Source organism: Zootoca vivipara, chromosome 12 (assembly GCF_965207765.1).
Source record: "Zootoca vivipara chromosome 12, rZooViv2.hap1.1, whole genome shotgun sequence".
Lineage (NCBI taxonomy): Eukaryota > Metazoa > Chordata > Lepidosauria > Squamata > Lacertidae > Zootoca > Zootoca vivipara.
The window spans coordinates 35,700,527-35,715,105 of NC_142595.1; the positions used below are offsets into that span (position 1 = coordinate 35,700,527).

Here is a 14,579-nt window from a genome sequence, read left to right on the forward strand (position 1 = left end):
GACAAGACAGAAGTACTGTTCGTGGGGGACAGGAGGCGGGCAGGTGTGGAGGATACCCTGGTTTGAATGGGGTAACTGTGCCCCTGAAAGACCAGGTGCGCAGCCTGGGAGTCATTTTGGACTCACAGCTGTCCATGGAGGCGCAGGTCAATTCTGTGTCCAGGGCAGCTGTCTATCAGCTCCATCTGGTACACAGGCTGAGACCCTACCTGCCTGCGGACTGTCTAGCCAGAGTGGTGGATGCTCTAGTTATCTCCCGCTTGGACTACTGCAATGCGCTCTATGTGGGGCTACCTTTGAAGGTGACTCAGAAACTACAACTAATCCAGAATGCGGCAGCTAGACTGGTGACTGGGAGCGGCCGCCGAGACCACATAACACCGGTCTTGAAAGATCTACATTGGCTCCCAGTACGTTTCCGAGCACAATTCAAAGTGTTGGTGCTGACCTTTAAAGCCCTAAATGGCCTCGGTCCAGTATACCTGAAGGAGCATCTCCACCTCCATCATTCTGCCCGGACACTGAGGTCCAGCACCGAGGGCCTTCTGTCGGTTCCCTCGTTGCGAGAAGCCAAGTTGCAGGGAACTTGGCAGAGGGTCTTCTCGGTGGTGGCGCCTGCCCTGTGGAACGCCCTCCCAACAGATGTCAAAAAGGAAAAAAACTACCAGACTTTTAGAAGACATCTGAAGGCAGCCCTGTTCAGGGAGGCTTTTAATGTTTAATAGATATTGTGTTTTATTCTTCTGTTGGAAGCCGCCCAGAGTGGCTGGGGAGACCCGGCCAGATGGGCGGGGTATAAATAATAATATATTATTATTATTATTATTATTATTATTATTATTATTATTATTATTTGGGGCTGCAAGTCCTAACAGGCTGGTGGACCTAAGAGGAGTTGTAGACAAAAGATCTGGAGGGTGGGCCAGGTTGGAGGAGGATGACTGGGGTGGGGGTGGGGGAGAGAGAGAAGCTGTGCTACTGCCAATGTACCGGTATTACTTAGGTATATCCCGCTCATGGTCTCCCTCTTCTCACAGGAGAAACACCCCAACTCTGCTGTTCACAAATAGGGTAGAGAATTCAAGAGATCACCTGAGCACAGTTCTAGGGAGGGAATCAGGAGAAGCACAAAGTTGTGTGTTGACCTTAGAGAAGGCTGACTAAGGGATATTCTTAGAGGTAAGCAGAGTTACTGGCAGACCGTTCTGAGGTGGTTAGAAACACACAGGATGCTGCCATCTGCTGAGTCAGTTCATTGGCCCATCTAGTTCAAACATGGTCTATCCCAGGGTGGTCAGGCAATGATGGACTCCAGATGTTGGGTATCAACTCCCACCCGTCCCAGCCAGCATGGCCAAAGTTCAGGGATGCTGAGAGTTGTAGGCCAGAACATCTGGAGGGCATCATGCTGGCTGCTCTTCATCTATTACTGAAAATTGAGGTCTCTCTCTCTCTCTCTCTGGTTTCAGGCAGGGCTGTTTCTCAGCCGAACCTGGCGAAGCAAGGAACTGAATGTAGCGCCTTCTGCATATGCTCTGCAATCCCTTGCCCAAACATTATGGACGTGGGGGGTTGAAGCAGCAAGTCAAGTTTCCCCCACCACACCTAACTCTGAGATTTTTATTTGTATTGAGAGAATATACGTTGACGCCCCACACGATCAGGACGACTGTTTCTCATAATGAAAACAAAAGAATTGTGGTACTGTCACCTGGTAACCATTTTTTTAAAGGCCCTATAAGTCAGTTTCAATTAAATCTTGGATATTTTAAAATAGAAAAGCAGAATATAGGTATTTCCTGTTGGCATCCATCTGCCTTGAGAGACAATGGAGTCAAACTGCTGTGTTAGCAGCAGCAAAGTGACCTCCCCACGGCCCAGGCCTGTGCCATGAGTATCCTTGGCTGCCCAGAGACAAGGCCCCTCTCTCGGCCTCACTGATGCAGTCTAAAGGAAAGCAGAGCAGTATGTTTGGCACCAGCTTGGCTGTAGAAGTTTCTGGAAGGAGGCGCACAAGGCGTTATCCGGTTGTCTTAGGGACTCCGCTCCGGATTTGTGTAGGGTTTACTCCTTGGCCTTTTCTTCTGAAGATATCCCGCAAGGCAGCAGAGGTTTAGGAGCTACCTTCCCAGGTTGACAAGCCTCACCTGCCCCTCCCTTCCCTCTACAGCATGTGTAGAAACCGCCTTATTGACCATCGGACTAAATATTGGTCTCATCCACTCAATCCGCCAGAGACTGTCTTCGTGTGCAAGTATTTCTAATACTTAAAATAAAACTGAAGATTTTTCAGGGTGATAAATAGATGTTGTTGAAGAGCCACTGGTTGCTGCTGGGTTCTCCTTGACCCCAGTCAGCACAACCAATGTTCAGGAGAGCCACAGGTTCGTCAACCCATCTAAAGATTCCTTTATAAAGATGGATGCCGCGGAATCCCTAATTGCTGTCTGGAAGTCCCCAGCAATCTTAGTCGGTCACTGATCCTGCCCAGAAAGGGAGCTGTTCATTGCTTTGGAGCATAACTTCAAATGCATTTCAAGCCAGGAAAGTTTTTGCATATTTTTATTTACATACTTTTTATATAATTAACACATTTCCCCAATGAATGCCAAGCTCTCCAGTGGCGGCTATGCTGTACTTCCATCATGTGCCCTCTACCCTGTGGGCAAGCAGCAGTTTTGAAAAATAAATCAGATTTTTTAAAGTGCAAGTGCACATTAATAAAAACACGAACACAATGGCAGAGTAAATTTCTCTCTAGCAGCGTATATACGTTCCCACGGCACCAAATTTGCCTAAGCAGAATAGCCTGCCGCTCTTTAAACATTAAAAGCCCTTCACTGTCATGATATGGTTTGCAAAAGCAATAGGTCCTCGGACTTATAGTCTATGCAACCATGAGTTATAGTCTATGCAACTATATTAAGATTCTTGTAGAAGTCCATATAAAGTAAAGGTAAAAGGTAAAGGACCCCTGGACGGTTAAGTCCAGTCAAAGGCGACTATGGGGTTGTGGTGCTCATCTTGCTTTCAGGCCGAGGGAGCCAGTGTTTGTCCATGGGACACAGTGACTGAAACCAGAGCGCACGGAAATGCCGTTTACCTTCCCGCCACCGCAGCACCTATTTCTCTTTAGAACTGTAAGTTTTTAGGAGCTGGGACAGAGGAACGGGAGCTCACCCTGTCGTCGCAGGGATTCGAACCACCAACCTTCTGATCGGCAAGCCCATCATGTAGTTGCATGATGATGGTAGACCATGTTCTACCCAGATCCTTTTCCTTCCCTTTCCAATTATCACATTGGATCAGAAACTAATTTTTAGTGTACAATTTGGTATTTTATAATGCTTAATATTCTAATGCAGGGGTGGAGAAGCCCTCCAGATGTTGTTGAACTACAACTCCCATCAGCCCCAGCAAGCAAGCCCCAAAGTGCCAAAACTTCCCCACACCTGCTCTAAACTTTCCTTTCCACCTTAGGTTTGCAACAGTAGACTGCACTGCTCAGAGGACTATATTTGGTCAATGGGCTGCTAATTACTGACTTGTACTTTATGGAAACTGTCAAAATTAGGCTACGGCAGGTGATGGTGGTGGGTAATAACTGTAAAAAAAATAAATTGCAGCCTATTCTTTACAAAGCATTACTGGTAGCCAATGTTAAATGAATACAAATATCCTTTCAAATACACATTCCCTTTAACACTAGATTAATTTGGGGGGGGGGAGCTATTTGGCCAAAATTTCTTCAACATGTTAATTTTAAAAGGCACACATCAAGGGCGAATTATCTGAGCAGAGCTGCTTGCAAAAGGATACTTAAAACTAAACAGAGGAAGTTTGAATAGAAACAGTTCAAGTTCTAAAGCAGTCAAAATCATTGTGCTCTTCAACAAATTCTTTAACAAGTGTGAAAACTGTAGGGAAAAAATGTGGTTATATTGCCAACCCCCTCTCTTCCTAATCCACCACAATGGAGATTCAGCATAACTCGCTTCCAAATAAATCATCAAGCTTTGACATTATATATATATACGGTAGATATATACACACACAGAGAGAATATCATATTCTCTTGCACAAGACTCCTTGAAAGCAGTTGATCTGATTCAATTCCCCCTCCCCCCAAAAAAGATACAACTAGAGATGAAAGGGCCAAGTTGTTAAAACCTGGCAAAGCTTTTATGTACATAGTGAAAGTGGGGGAAATGAGATTTCCCAAATACAGTTTGTGAAGGGCAACTTGGTTTGCCTCAAATAGAGACTGCCATCTGGTGACAGGAGGTGGTAGTGCCCAATGTCAGCTTACACTCACTCCATGGAATGAAAGTGTGAGTTTGTCAGTGGGAAAAATCCTTTAAGGGTGAAGGAATGATCTTGGAGAAAGGCTTGTTCCAAAGCTTCCCATGTCTCTCCTGAAGGAGGAAACATTCCTGAGATACTTAATACATTTCAGCCGAGCTATTCTCTTATTCAAGTAAAGACAGACGGATAAATCCTGGCAACAGAAGATTTCTTGCTGAAAAATACTCATGAGTTGCCAACTCACCCCGATGGAAAGTGGAGACAAAAGTTTTGACTACAACCACCACGATGCAGTGCGTAAAAATGCAGATTTATAGCTGTAAAGATAATGATGCAGTGCAACTGCAAGACAAATAACATGTACGGCAATATCCAGGCCTAGATTTAACTGAAAAATTCGGTGATGTGTGGGGAGAAAGAGATAGCAAACAATAGGAATGCACAGAAATGGAAGAATGGTTGATTTGGTGAGTGGAATTTTCATGGAGATCTGTTGCAAAGTTTGGAAAATTTAATTAATGATAATAATTCAATCCAATTTTCCTAGTGAGCCAGACCTAGGCTCACTACCTTCCATCAAAGGTAAACATTTTTTCATTTTGTATGAAAGAAGATAAAATGAATGTGGCATGAATGCTTTCTGTTACAATGGGGAAGGGTTGCTGCTTTTCCATTTTCCCCTGCATTTGGGGAGGGAAGAAGTGTGGGCTAGGTGAATTGTAGAATTGAAAGGGACCCTGAGGGTCATCTAGTCCAACCCCCTGCAATATAGGAATCTTTTGCCCAACATGGGGCTCGAACCCACGATCCTACAATTAAGAGTCTCATGTTCTACTGACTGAGAGAAGAGACGCTTTTTCTGACGACTATTTCAAAAGGGAGTTTGAGAGAAAATCTGGGATATGATTTGAAGACAGTAATTTGCTTTACAGGAACATATGCTCAACAACAAGAAGTTTAGCTCAAAACCAACACTGCTGTAGAATGCAGGTCTTGGGTGATGTGGGGAGAGAGAGGAATCGTCAAGTTTGAGATGATGGTGTGGCTTCAGAGCCTGTTACCATGCAGTTCCTCAGTGCTTCAACAGGGGGCACTCCCACACCAAATGGGGCGATCTCCCATCTACTGGTTCAAACCCTCCAGTTTCCTTTTCTGTTTCGCCATCACAGCCTCTAGCTCTGATACTTTCCCAGAATCCTGGAAGAAAATAATGAAAATGAAGAATGGATATAATATTATGTCCTGGCTTCAAGCACGCCCCAACTTTCCCCAGTCCCACCGTGGTGCATTTAATTATCAGAAAACTGTAGTGTCATAGAAAATTAGTTTGTGGCTTTCCTGGACCCCAGGAGCCTTCCTTGGTTTGTTTGTTTGTTTTGCTAAAGCCCAGTACTGTAGACTGCTTCCTGCTCAGGGATACAAGAAGTCTTAATTTGCACCACCACCCGCCCAACCCTTAGGAGAAGCTCCAGGGCTCCTTGTACTGTACCTCCAATAGGGCTCTCTGGACTGTAACCTGGCTGTAGACTCGAACTCCTTCCTCTGGGCTGACAGCTCTGAACTCGTCCTTCTTCAGGGAGAAAAGCTGAGCTCCGTTTAGGACCCCCAGGGCACTTACTGTCCTGTGAGGAGGAAGAAAGAGTGAGTTATGGGGGGGGGTATGGGAGGGAAAGGGAATTTCTGCTACTTTCACTCATAAAACCTTAAACAGGAAACAAACATGTTGCCTGAATACATACCATATATTTAAAGCACATCCCTGCCTCCCAAGAATCCTGACAACTGTAGCTTGCTAAGGGTGCCAGCAATTGTAGTTCTGGGAGAGGTTAACCAAAGTTTCCAGGATGACTGCCATTGTATATGGTATGTACATACAACTAAGTTGCACCACGACAGGTCTTAAGCTGTGGGGTGGAATATCCATGCAGATGAACAGCAGAATGTCTAAAACGGGCATCCCCAAACTGCGGCCCTCCAGATGTTTTGGCCTACAACTCCCATGACCCCTAGCTAACAGGACCAGTGGTCGGGGAAGATGGGAACTGCAGTCCAAAACATCTGGAGGGCCGAAGTTTGGGAATGCCTGGTCTAAAACAGGCATCTCCAAACTGCGGCCCTCCAGGTGTTTTGGCCTACAACTCCCATGATCCCTAGCTAACAGGACCAGTGGTTGGGGAAGATGGGAATTGTAGTCCAAAACATCTGGAGGGCTGAAGTTTGGGGCTGCCTGGTCTAAAACATCAATTAAAATATCTACAGCAGACAAACAGCAACCCAAGACTGGAGTTAGGTTAATGAGGGAATAGGGAGTCATCACAGCCAATGAGAAACCTTAACCAGGAGCATAGAAAAAGAAACCACAGCTAACAACTGGGTAACGGCAAACCATTAAGAAGCTATGAGCTATTGAGCTAGTCAGGAAAGTGGAAGCTGATTCAGATAGAGGCCAGTTAAGAAGGTGCTAATACAGTAAAACAGGCAAACTAGGAAAACTGGGTAGGTTAAGTTGTCACATGCAGGCCTCATGGCTGGCAAATGTGCAACATGAATCCGAAGAAAGTAATGCCAGACAATATGGGAAAGGCAGGAAGCTGCTTTGGTAGATACCAAGGAATATGTCTGGACTTTCATGGCCAACTTACATATCATCTCAAAGGAAAACAGAGGCCAACTCACAATGGGTTGAATCCTTTGGCCTCCAGCCAGGTCCGAACTTGAGCAGGGTCCGAATCGTATCCTAAAGGCACGTTGGTGTCTGAGGCCCGCTGGATGTGAAGGTTCCTGCTATGGCTAGTTGTCCCATTGGCCAGCCTCAGGGCGAGCTCCTCGTTCACCGTGTTGAAGCGCTCTGCCGGGGCAGGAAGTGATGTCACAGACGGCAGATGGGCAGGCAGACCAATTAACCCTACTTCCCACAATCAGATACAACAGACTCCAATCGCTATATGCGCAGTTCAGGAATTCTCCCACAGAACCCTGTGTCATGTCGTGCAATGTGAGGGCAGTTCTATGACAGCTTTCAGGTAGCAAAAAGCCAGCCCACCACACCTCAAACTGCACATTTCAGTCTAAATCCTTCATCCATGTGACTCTATTCCAGTTCTCACCTAAGTCGAGTGTTTTGCATCCTTATACTGTTGCTTCTGGGAGGGAAGGATGACTGTTTATACCTTTCAAACTCCAAAAAAACCTCTTGTGAAAAATGCTAAGTGATTGTTACAGCTTGTCTGACAGGAACCAAAAGGAGAGCCCTTTGTCATGGACTAGTTGGATGCAGAGGAATGGGGAGAGAGGAACTAGCTGGGTAACCACCAAGGGAAGAAAGCTCAGAGCCCAAGGAGCGTTGGTGGGACAACCATGAGCAGTTTTGACGTGCTTTTGGCTTCAAAGCTAGCAGAATCTGAGGCCCTGGCAGCTGCCAGTATTCCAGAGGCTCAGCTTCCCTTAGAGCCTGTTAGTCACAATCACCAATTAGTGTTCAGTTGTTTAAAATGATGTAATAGAAAGTGCTTTGCCCTAGAGCCAAGGTTTGGGCGTCCCTTAGGAAATGTGGCCTTTTTATTATGATTATTAATTCCTTTCTATAACCACAAACTCATATAAATATATACATATGTGGTGTGAAGAATTTCAACTAAAACCAACTCTGGACTGAGTAGTCATGTGTCCCCATGCCACATAGCAACGAGGAATGTTTCAAAAGCAGTTGGTCATGAGTTAAGAACGTCAATTCCACTAGGTCAGGGGTCAGCAACCTTTTCCAGCCGTGGGACAGTCTATCATCCCTCAGACCATGTGGTGGGCCGGACTATATTTTGAAATGGGGGTGTGTGTGAAAGGATTCTAATGCCCCACAAATAACCCAGAGATGCATTTTAAATAAAAGCACACATTCTACTCATGTAAAAACACGCTGATTCCCGGACCGTCCGTGGGCTAGATTGAGAAGGTGATTGGGCTGCATCCGGCCCCCGGGCCTTAGGTTGTCTACCCCTGCACTAGGTAGCAGAAACTCCTTGCATGACCCTAACTAGCTCTTTAGACCCAAGCCATTAAGAGAATTTGTTGCAAATAACTCTTCCCCCCCCCCTTCATAAAGCAGGTTTAAATACATTTTTAGGGCTCTAGGATGATAATGCATTCAAGTATAAGCTTTCCAAGTACAGTACAGGATGCTTTCAATTTATCAAGTGACATTGAACGTTTCACCAACCGTTCACAAAACCCACAATTTCTAATGGAGGTGTGAGCACTTCATAGACCTCTCCCCAGTTGTTTCCTCTATGCTTTCCCAACCTTAAATTTTTCGCGTTTTTAAAAAATGTCCTTGTGGCGTTTCACCTCTAGGGGACCAGCAAGAGTTAAGTTGTATGGGAGGTGAATAGCCAATAGGAGCTCTTCAGGCAGAAGCAGGGGTATATAGGGAGAAGCAGTCAGTCAGAAGGGGGTTGTTGATGAGTGAGGTGGAGAGGATTTGAGATAGATAGAGGGTTAGAGAAGCTAGTGGTGCTGAATCTGAGAGAGTAATAAGAAGGGAACTTCAGTCAGGGAGAATAGGGGGGGAACTAGTACTAAAGGTTAGGTTTAAGCAAAAATACCTGAGAAACTGAATAATTTACATGCTTGTAAGATCATCACCTAAATAAACTTAATTGTTTGGTTTACCTTTCACCTGACTGGAATCCAATATATGTGTACCAGTACGCAGACTTACTGGTTGGTGGCAGCAAGGAAGAATATAGGCGAGGGAGGTACTGGGTCAATAGACCGTGAAACGTCTGGGGGCCTTTACCGGGTAACCTCGCCACAGTCCTCATCAGAATTTTAGTGCAAATTTCACTTAATATGCAGATTTTTTTTTTACACATTTTATTGCTTATAATCCTTGCGGCCTGCCGCATAAGCTATTGTGTCCCCTGCTCTGTGCTGAGATTTCTCCTGCACCGCTTGGACCAAAGCTACGGTAAAACGGGGGAAAAAGAGCTTACGCTCTCCAGAGCTCCCCGGTTCCACATACAAAGGCAGCCTTACCTCGCTCACTCAGGTCCATGTTAAGTGCCTCTGTGCTGGCCCAATTCCTGCCATTTGTGTACAGACTTTTGGTCTTGGGTGGCGGCTGAGGTGGACTTTTCTAAGTAGAGGCAGAAGGAAGAAGCAAATATTAACAGCCCGGCCTCCTGCAAAGCCCATCTCCTGGTGGGACATCAACTCACAAAGAACACGCTATGCTAATATTGCAAGCGCCAATACACTTGCCTTCCCACTAGGGATGGAAGGAGTTGACAATTTCCATTCTCTCAGTTTCACATCCCCCCCCCCAATCTTAAATTCAGTCCTCCTTATTTCTGCATCCATTTCTTCATTTTAAATTCTTCATTTTAGTGTAAATTTCTCCTAATAAGCACATTTTGGTCTGCAGCACACCTTTTTGCAAGCAACTTCTTCTAATGCTAAGCATTTTTAGATCTCATTTTCACCAATGTATTCATTCCTTTGCACACACACCTCCCCCCACAAGGTATACATTTTTTGTGAACACTGTTTGGTTGGGGAACTGCACTGCAAAATTCAGATTAAGTGTGAATTTCTGCAGGATGGCTGTTTTTCCGTTCTCATATTAGTTTGGAAAGCGAACATTTGATAGGTTCACCTTCAACTGCAAACTGGATTGATGTTCTCCCCTTGCTTCCCACTGCCTTCCAGACTGCCTGGGTTTTTAAGCATGACTGAACAGTTTGGGTCCCATATATGTTCTTATGCCGTGTTGGTTTTTAAAAGTGGCCATAAGCATTTAACTGGAGAAGGAACTGGCAAGCCACTCCAGTATCCCTGCCAAGAAAACTCCATGGACAAAGACAACAGGCATATAAAAGTTATGACGCTGGAAGATGAGCCCCTCAGGTCGGAAGGCGTCCAACATGCTACTGAGGAAGAGCGGAGGACAAGTACAAGTAGATTCAGAGCTGATGAAGCGGCTGGGCCAAAGCCGAAAGGACGCTCAGTTGCGGATATGCCTGGAAGCGAAAGGAAAGTCCGATGCTGTAAAGAAAAATATTGCATAGGAACCTGGAATGTAAGAACCATGAGTGGAGGTAAGCTGGATGTGGTCAAAAATGAGATGACAAGAATAAATATCGACATCCTGGGCATCAGTGAACTAAAATGGAAGGGAATGGGCGAATTCAGTTCGGATGACTATCATATCTACTACTGTGGGCAAGAATCCTGTAGCAGAAATGGAGTGGCCCTCATAGTCAACAAAAGAGTGGCAAAAGCTGTAATGGGATGCAATCTCAAAAATGACAGAATGATCTCGATACGAATCCAAGGCAGACCTTTTAACATCACAGTAATCCAAGTTTATGCACCAACTACCGGTGCTGAAGAAAATGAAATTGACCAATTCTATGAAGACCTACAACACCTTCTAGAAATGACACCAAAGAAGGATGTTCTTCTCATTACAGGGGACTGGAATGCTAAAGTAGGGAATCAAGAGATAAAAGGAACAACTGGCAAGTTTGGCCTTGGAGTTCAAAATGAAGCAGGGCAAAGGCTAATAGAGTTCTGTCAAGAGAACAAGCTGGTCATCACAAACACTCTATTCCAACAACACAAGAGACGACTCTACACATGGATATCACCAAATGGACAGCATCGAAATCAGATTGATTATATTCTCTGCAGCCAAAGATGGAGAAGCTCTATACAGTCAGCAAAAACAAGACCTGGAGCTGACTGTAACTCAGATCATCAGCTTCTTATAGCAAAATTCCAGCTTAAACTGAAGAAAGTAGGAAAAACCACTGGGCCAGTAAGATACAATCTGAATCAAATCCCTTATGAATACACAGTGGAAGTGAGGAACAGGTTTAAGGATTTAGATTTGGTGGACAGAGTGCCTGAAGAACTATGGATGGAGGCTCGTAACATTATACAGGAGGCAGCAATGAAAACCATCCCAAGGAAAAGGAAATGCAAGAAAGCAAAATGGCTGTCCAACGAGGCCTTACAAATAGCGGAGGACAGGAGGCAAGCAAAATGCAAGGGAGATAGGGAAAGATACAGGAAACTGAATGCAGATTTCCAAAAAACAGCAAGGAGAGACAAGAGGGTCTTCTTAAATGAGCAATGCAAAGAAATAGAGGAAAACAATAGAATGGGGAAAACCAGAGATCTGTTCAAGAAAATTGGAGATATGAAAGGAACATTTCGTACAAAGATTACCATAATCAAGGACAAAAGTGGTAAGGACCTAACAGAAGCAGAAGACATCAAGAAGAGGTGGCAAGAATACACAGAGGAATTATACCAGAAAGATATGGAGGTCTCGTACACCTCAGGTAGTGTGGTTGCTGGCCTTGAGCCAGACATCTTGGAGAGTGAAGTCAAATGGGCCTTAGAAAGCATTGCTAATAACAAGGCCAGTGGAAGTGATGATATTCCAGCTGAACTGTTTAAAATTTTAAAAGATGATGCTGTTAAGGTGCTACACCCAATATGCCAGCAAGTTTGGAAAACTCAGCAATGGCCAGAGGATTGGAGAAGATCAGTCTACATCCCGATTCCAAAGAAGGGCAGTGCCAAAGAATGCTGCAACTACCGCACAATTGCGCTCATTTCACACGCTAGCAAGGTTATGCTTAAAATTCTACAAGGCAGGCTTAGGCAGTATGTGGACCGAGAACTCCCAGAAGTGCAAGCTGGATTTCGAAGGGGCAGAGGAACCAGAGACCAAATAGCAAACATGCGCTGGATTATGGAGAAAGCTAGAGAGTTCCAGAAAAACGTCTACTTCTGCTTCATTGACTATGCAAAAGCCTTTGACTGTGTCGACCACAGCAAACTATGGCAAGTTCTTAAAGAAATGGGAGTGCCTGATCACCTCATCTGTCTCCTGAGAAATCTCTATGTGGGACAAGAAGCTACAGTTAGAACTGGATATGGAACAACTGATTGGTTCAAAATTGGGAAAGGAGTACGACAAGGTTGTATATTGTCTCCCTGCTTATTTAACTTATATGCAGAATTCATCATGCGAAAGGCTGGACTAGATGAATGCCAAGCCGGAATTAAGATTGCTGGAAGAAATATCAACAACCTCAGATATGCAGATGACACAACCTTGATGGCAGAAAGCGAGGAGGAATTAAAGAACCTTTTAATGAGGGTGAAAGAGGAGAGCGCAAAATATGGTCTGAAGCTCAACATCAAAAAAACCAAGATCATGGCCACTGGTCCCATCACCTCCTGGCAAATAGAAGGGGAAGAAATGGAGGCAGTGAGAGATTTTACTTTCTTGGGCTCCTTGATCACTGCAGATGGTGACAGCAGTCACGAAATTAAAAGACGCCTGCTTCTTGGGAGAAAAGCAATGACAAACCTAGACAGCATCTTAAAAAGCAGAGACATCACCTTGCCGACAAAGGTCCGTATAGTTAAAGCTATGGTTTTCCCAGTAGTGATGTATGGAAGTGAGAGTTGGACCATAAAGAAGGCTGATCGCCGAAGAATTGATGCTTTTGAATTATGGTGCTGGAGGAGACTCTTGAGAGTCCCATGGACTGCAAGAAGATCAAACCTATCCATTCTTAAGGAAATCAGCCCTGAGTGCTCCCTGGAAGGACAGATCGTGAAGCTGAGGCTCCAATACTTTGGCCACCTCATGAGAAGAGAAGAATCCTTGGAAAAGACCTTGATGTTGGGAAAGATTGAGGGCACTAGGAGAAGGGGACGACAGAGGACAAGATGGTTGGACAGTGTTCTCGAAGCTACGAACATGAGTTTGACCAAACTGCGGGAGGCAGTGCGAGACAGGAGTGCCTGGCGTGCTATGGTCCATGGGGTCACGAAGAGTCGGACACGACTAAACGACTAAACAACAACAAAGCATTTAACTGCGGGGGGGGGGGGCATTTCCAGCAAATTTACATTGGTGAGAATGGATTTTAAAAGTGGCCCTCTTCCAACCTTCTAGGGAAATCCTATTTATTTACAGTGGTACCTCGACTTACGAACGACTCGACAACCGAATTTTTTTACTTACAAATGGGGCAAATGGCCGCACAATTACAAATTTCTTGACATCTGAACGGAAACCGCAGAGGTTTTAGATAGGGTTTTTTTCGACTTACGAATTTTAAAATGGGGTTGCTTCAACTTACGAATTTTTCCATTTCCAATGCATTCCTATGGGAAATCGTGTTTCCAATGGCGCTTTTCGACTTACGAATTTTTCAACCTACGAAGGTGCCTTTGGAACGGATTAAATTTGTAAGTCGAGGCACCACTGTATTTAAAAATACATTAAAAAAAATCTTCTGTACCCATTCCCTAAACCGGCCCATGTGAGTCTAACATTTCCCAGGCTTGTTCAAGATTCCATGGCCAGGATCATTTGAGCATTTGAGCCAGTTGTGCTGTTGGACCACCAAAGATCCATTTAGTCCAAAATCATCTTTCCAGCAGCATGTAGAAAGGAAGGCAACATCTATTCCCTGTTTCTGCCCAGCATCTGCTATGCAGAGGTACAAATGGGACCTGTAATAAAACGATGTTGGGACCCTGATGTTGGGAAAGATTGAGGGCGCTAGGAGAAGGGGACGACAGAGGATGAGATGGTTGGACAGTGTTCTCGAAGCTACGAACATGAGTTTGACCAAACTGCGGGAGGCAGTGGAAGACAGGAGTGCCTGGTGTGCTATGGTCCATGGGGTCACGAAGAGTCGGACACGACTAAACGACTAAACAACAATAAAACGATGTTATTTGAAGCGCTCCTGTTTACTGTTCCAGCCAGCCAGCCATGTTGGATATTTTATTAGAAAAGTGGCACATAGCTCTACAGCAAATACAAGCAAGCAAGCAAGCAAACAAACAGACAAGCTCTAATTAGTGCTGTAAGCCTCACCTTGGATATCGCTGGGCTGGTTCCGTTGACCTGAGGAGTGCTGTTGTGGTTTAGAACTGGGGCGAGAATATTATAAGGGACGTAGCCAACCTGACCGTAGCGGTTCTGAACTTTCCACCACTTCTTGCTGTCATCCAGGACCTAACAGCAAGGGAAAAGGAGACACGTTCCTAGCTAAGCAAAAACAAAATTCCACTTGGTTCTCAAGTTCCCTGTCAGGGGAGGCCCCGATTCCATTTCACAAACAATTCTATAAATGTTGCCTAACCCATCCCATCCCATGCACATTTCTGTTAAGCCATTTAGGGCTCATTCATGGCCTACAAGTGTGGTGGGAGGCGAGATCAAGACATCTAATGTACAA

At 44.9% G+C, this 14,579-nt stretch overlaps 1 protein-coding gene across 2 annotated transcripts in view; it reads right to left on the reverse strand.

Annotated features, from left to right (window-relative positions):
• Positions 1–2,546: 2,546 nt before the first annotated feature.
• Positions 2,547–14,579, reverse strand: part of EPS8L1 (EPS8 signaling adaptor L1) — a 41,147-nt gene continuing 29,114 nt past the window's right edge. For both annotated transcript variants that reach the window (XM_035134588.3, XM_088656365.1), the window contains exons 17-21: positions 14,216–14,356; positions 9,337–9,436; positions 6,982–7,153; positions 5,795–5,927; positions 2,547–5,502 (exon numbers count right to left, since the gene is read on the reverse strand). In XM_035134588.3, the coding sequence (XP_034990479.2) occupies positions 5,428–5,502; positions 5,795–5,927; positions 6,982–7,153; positions 9,337–9,436; positions 14,216–14,356 (621 nt within the window). In that variant the 3' untranslated portion in view covers positions 2,547–5,427. The remainder of the gene's footprint in view (positions 5,503–5,794; positions 5,928–6,981; positions 7,154–9,336; positions 9,437–14,215; positions 14,357–14,579) is intronic.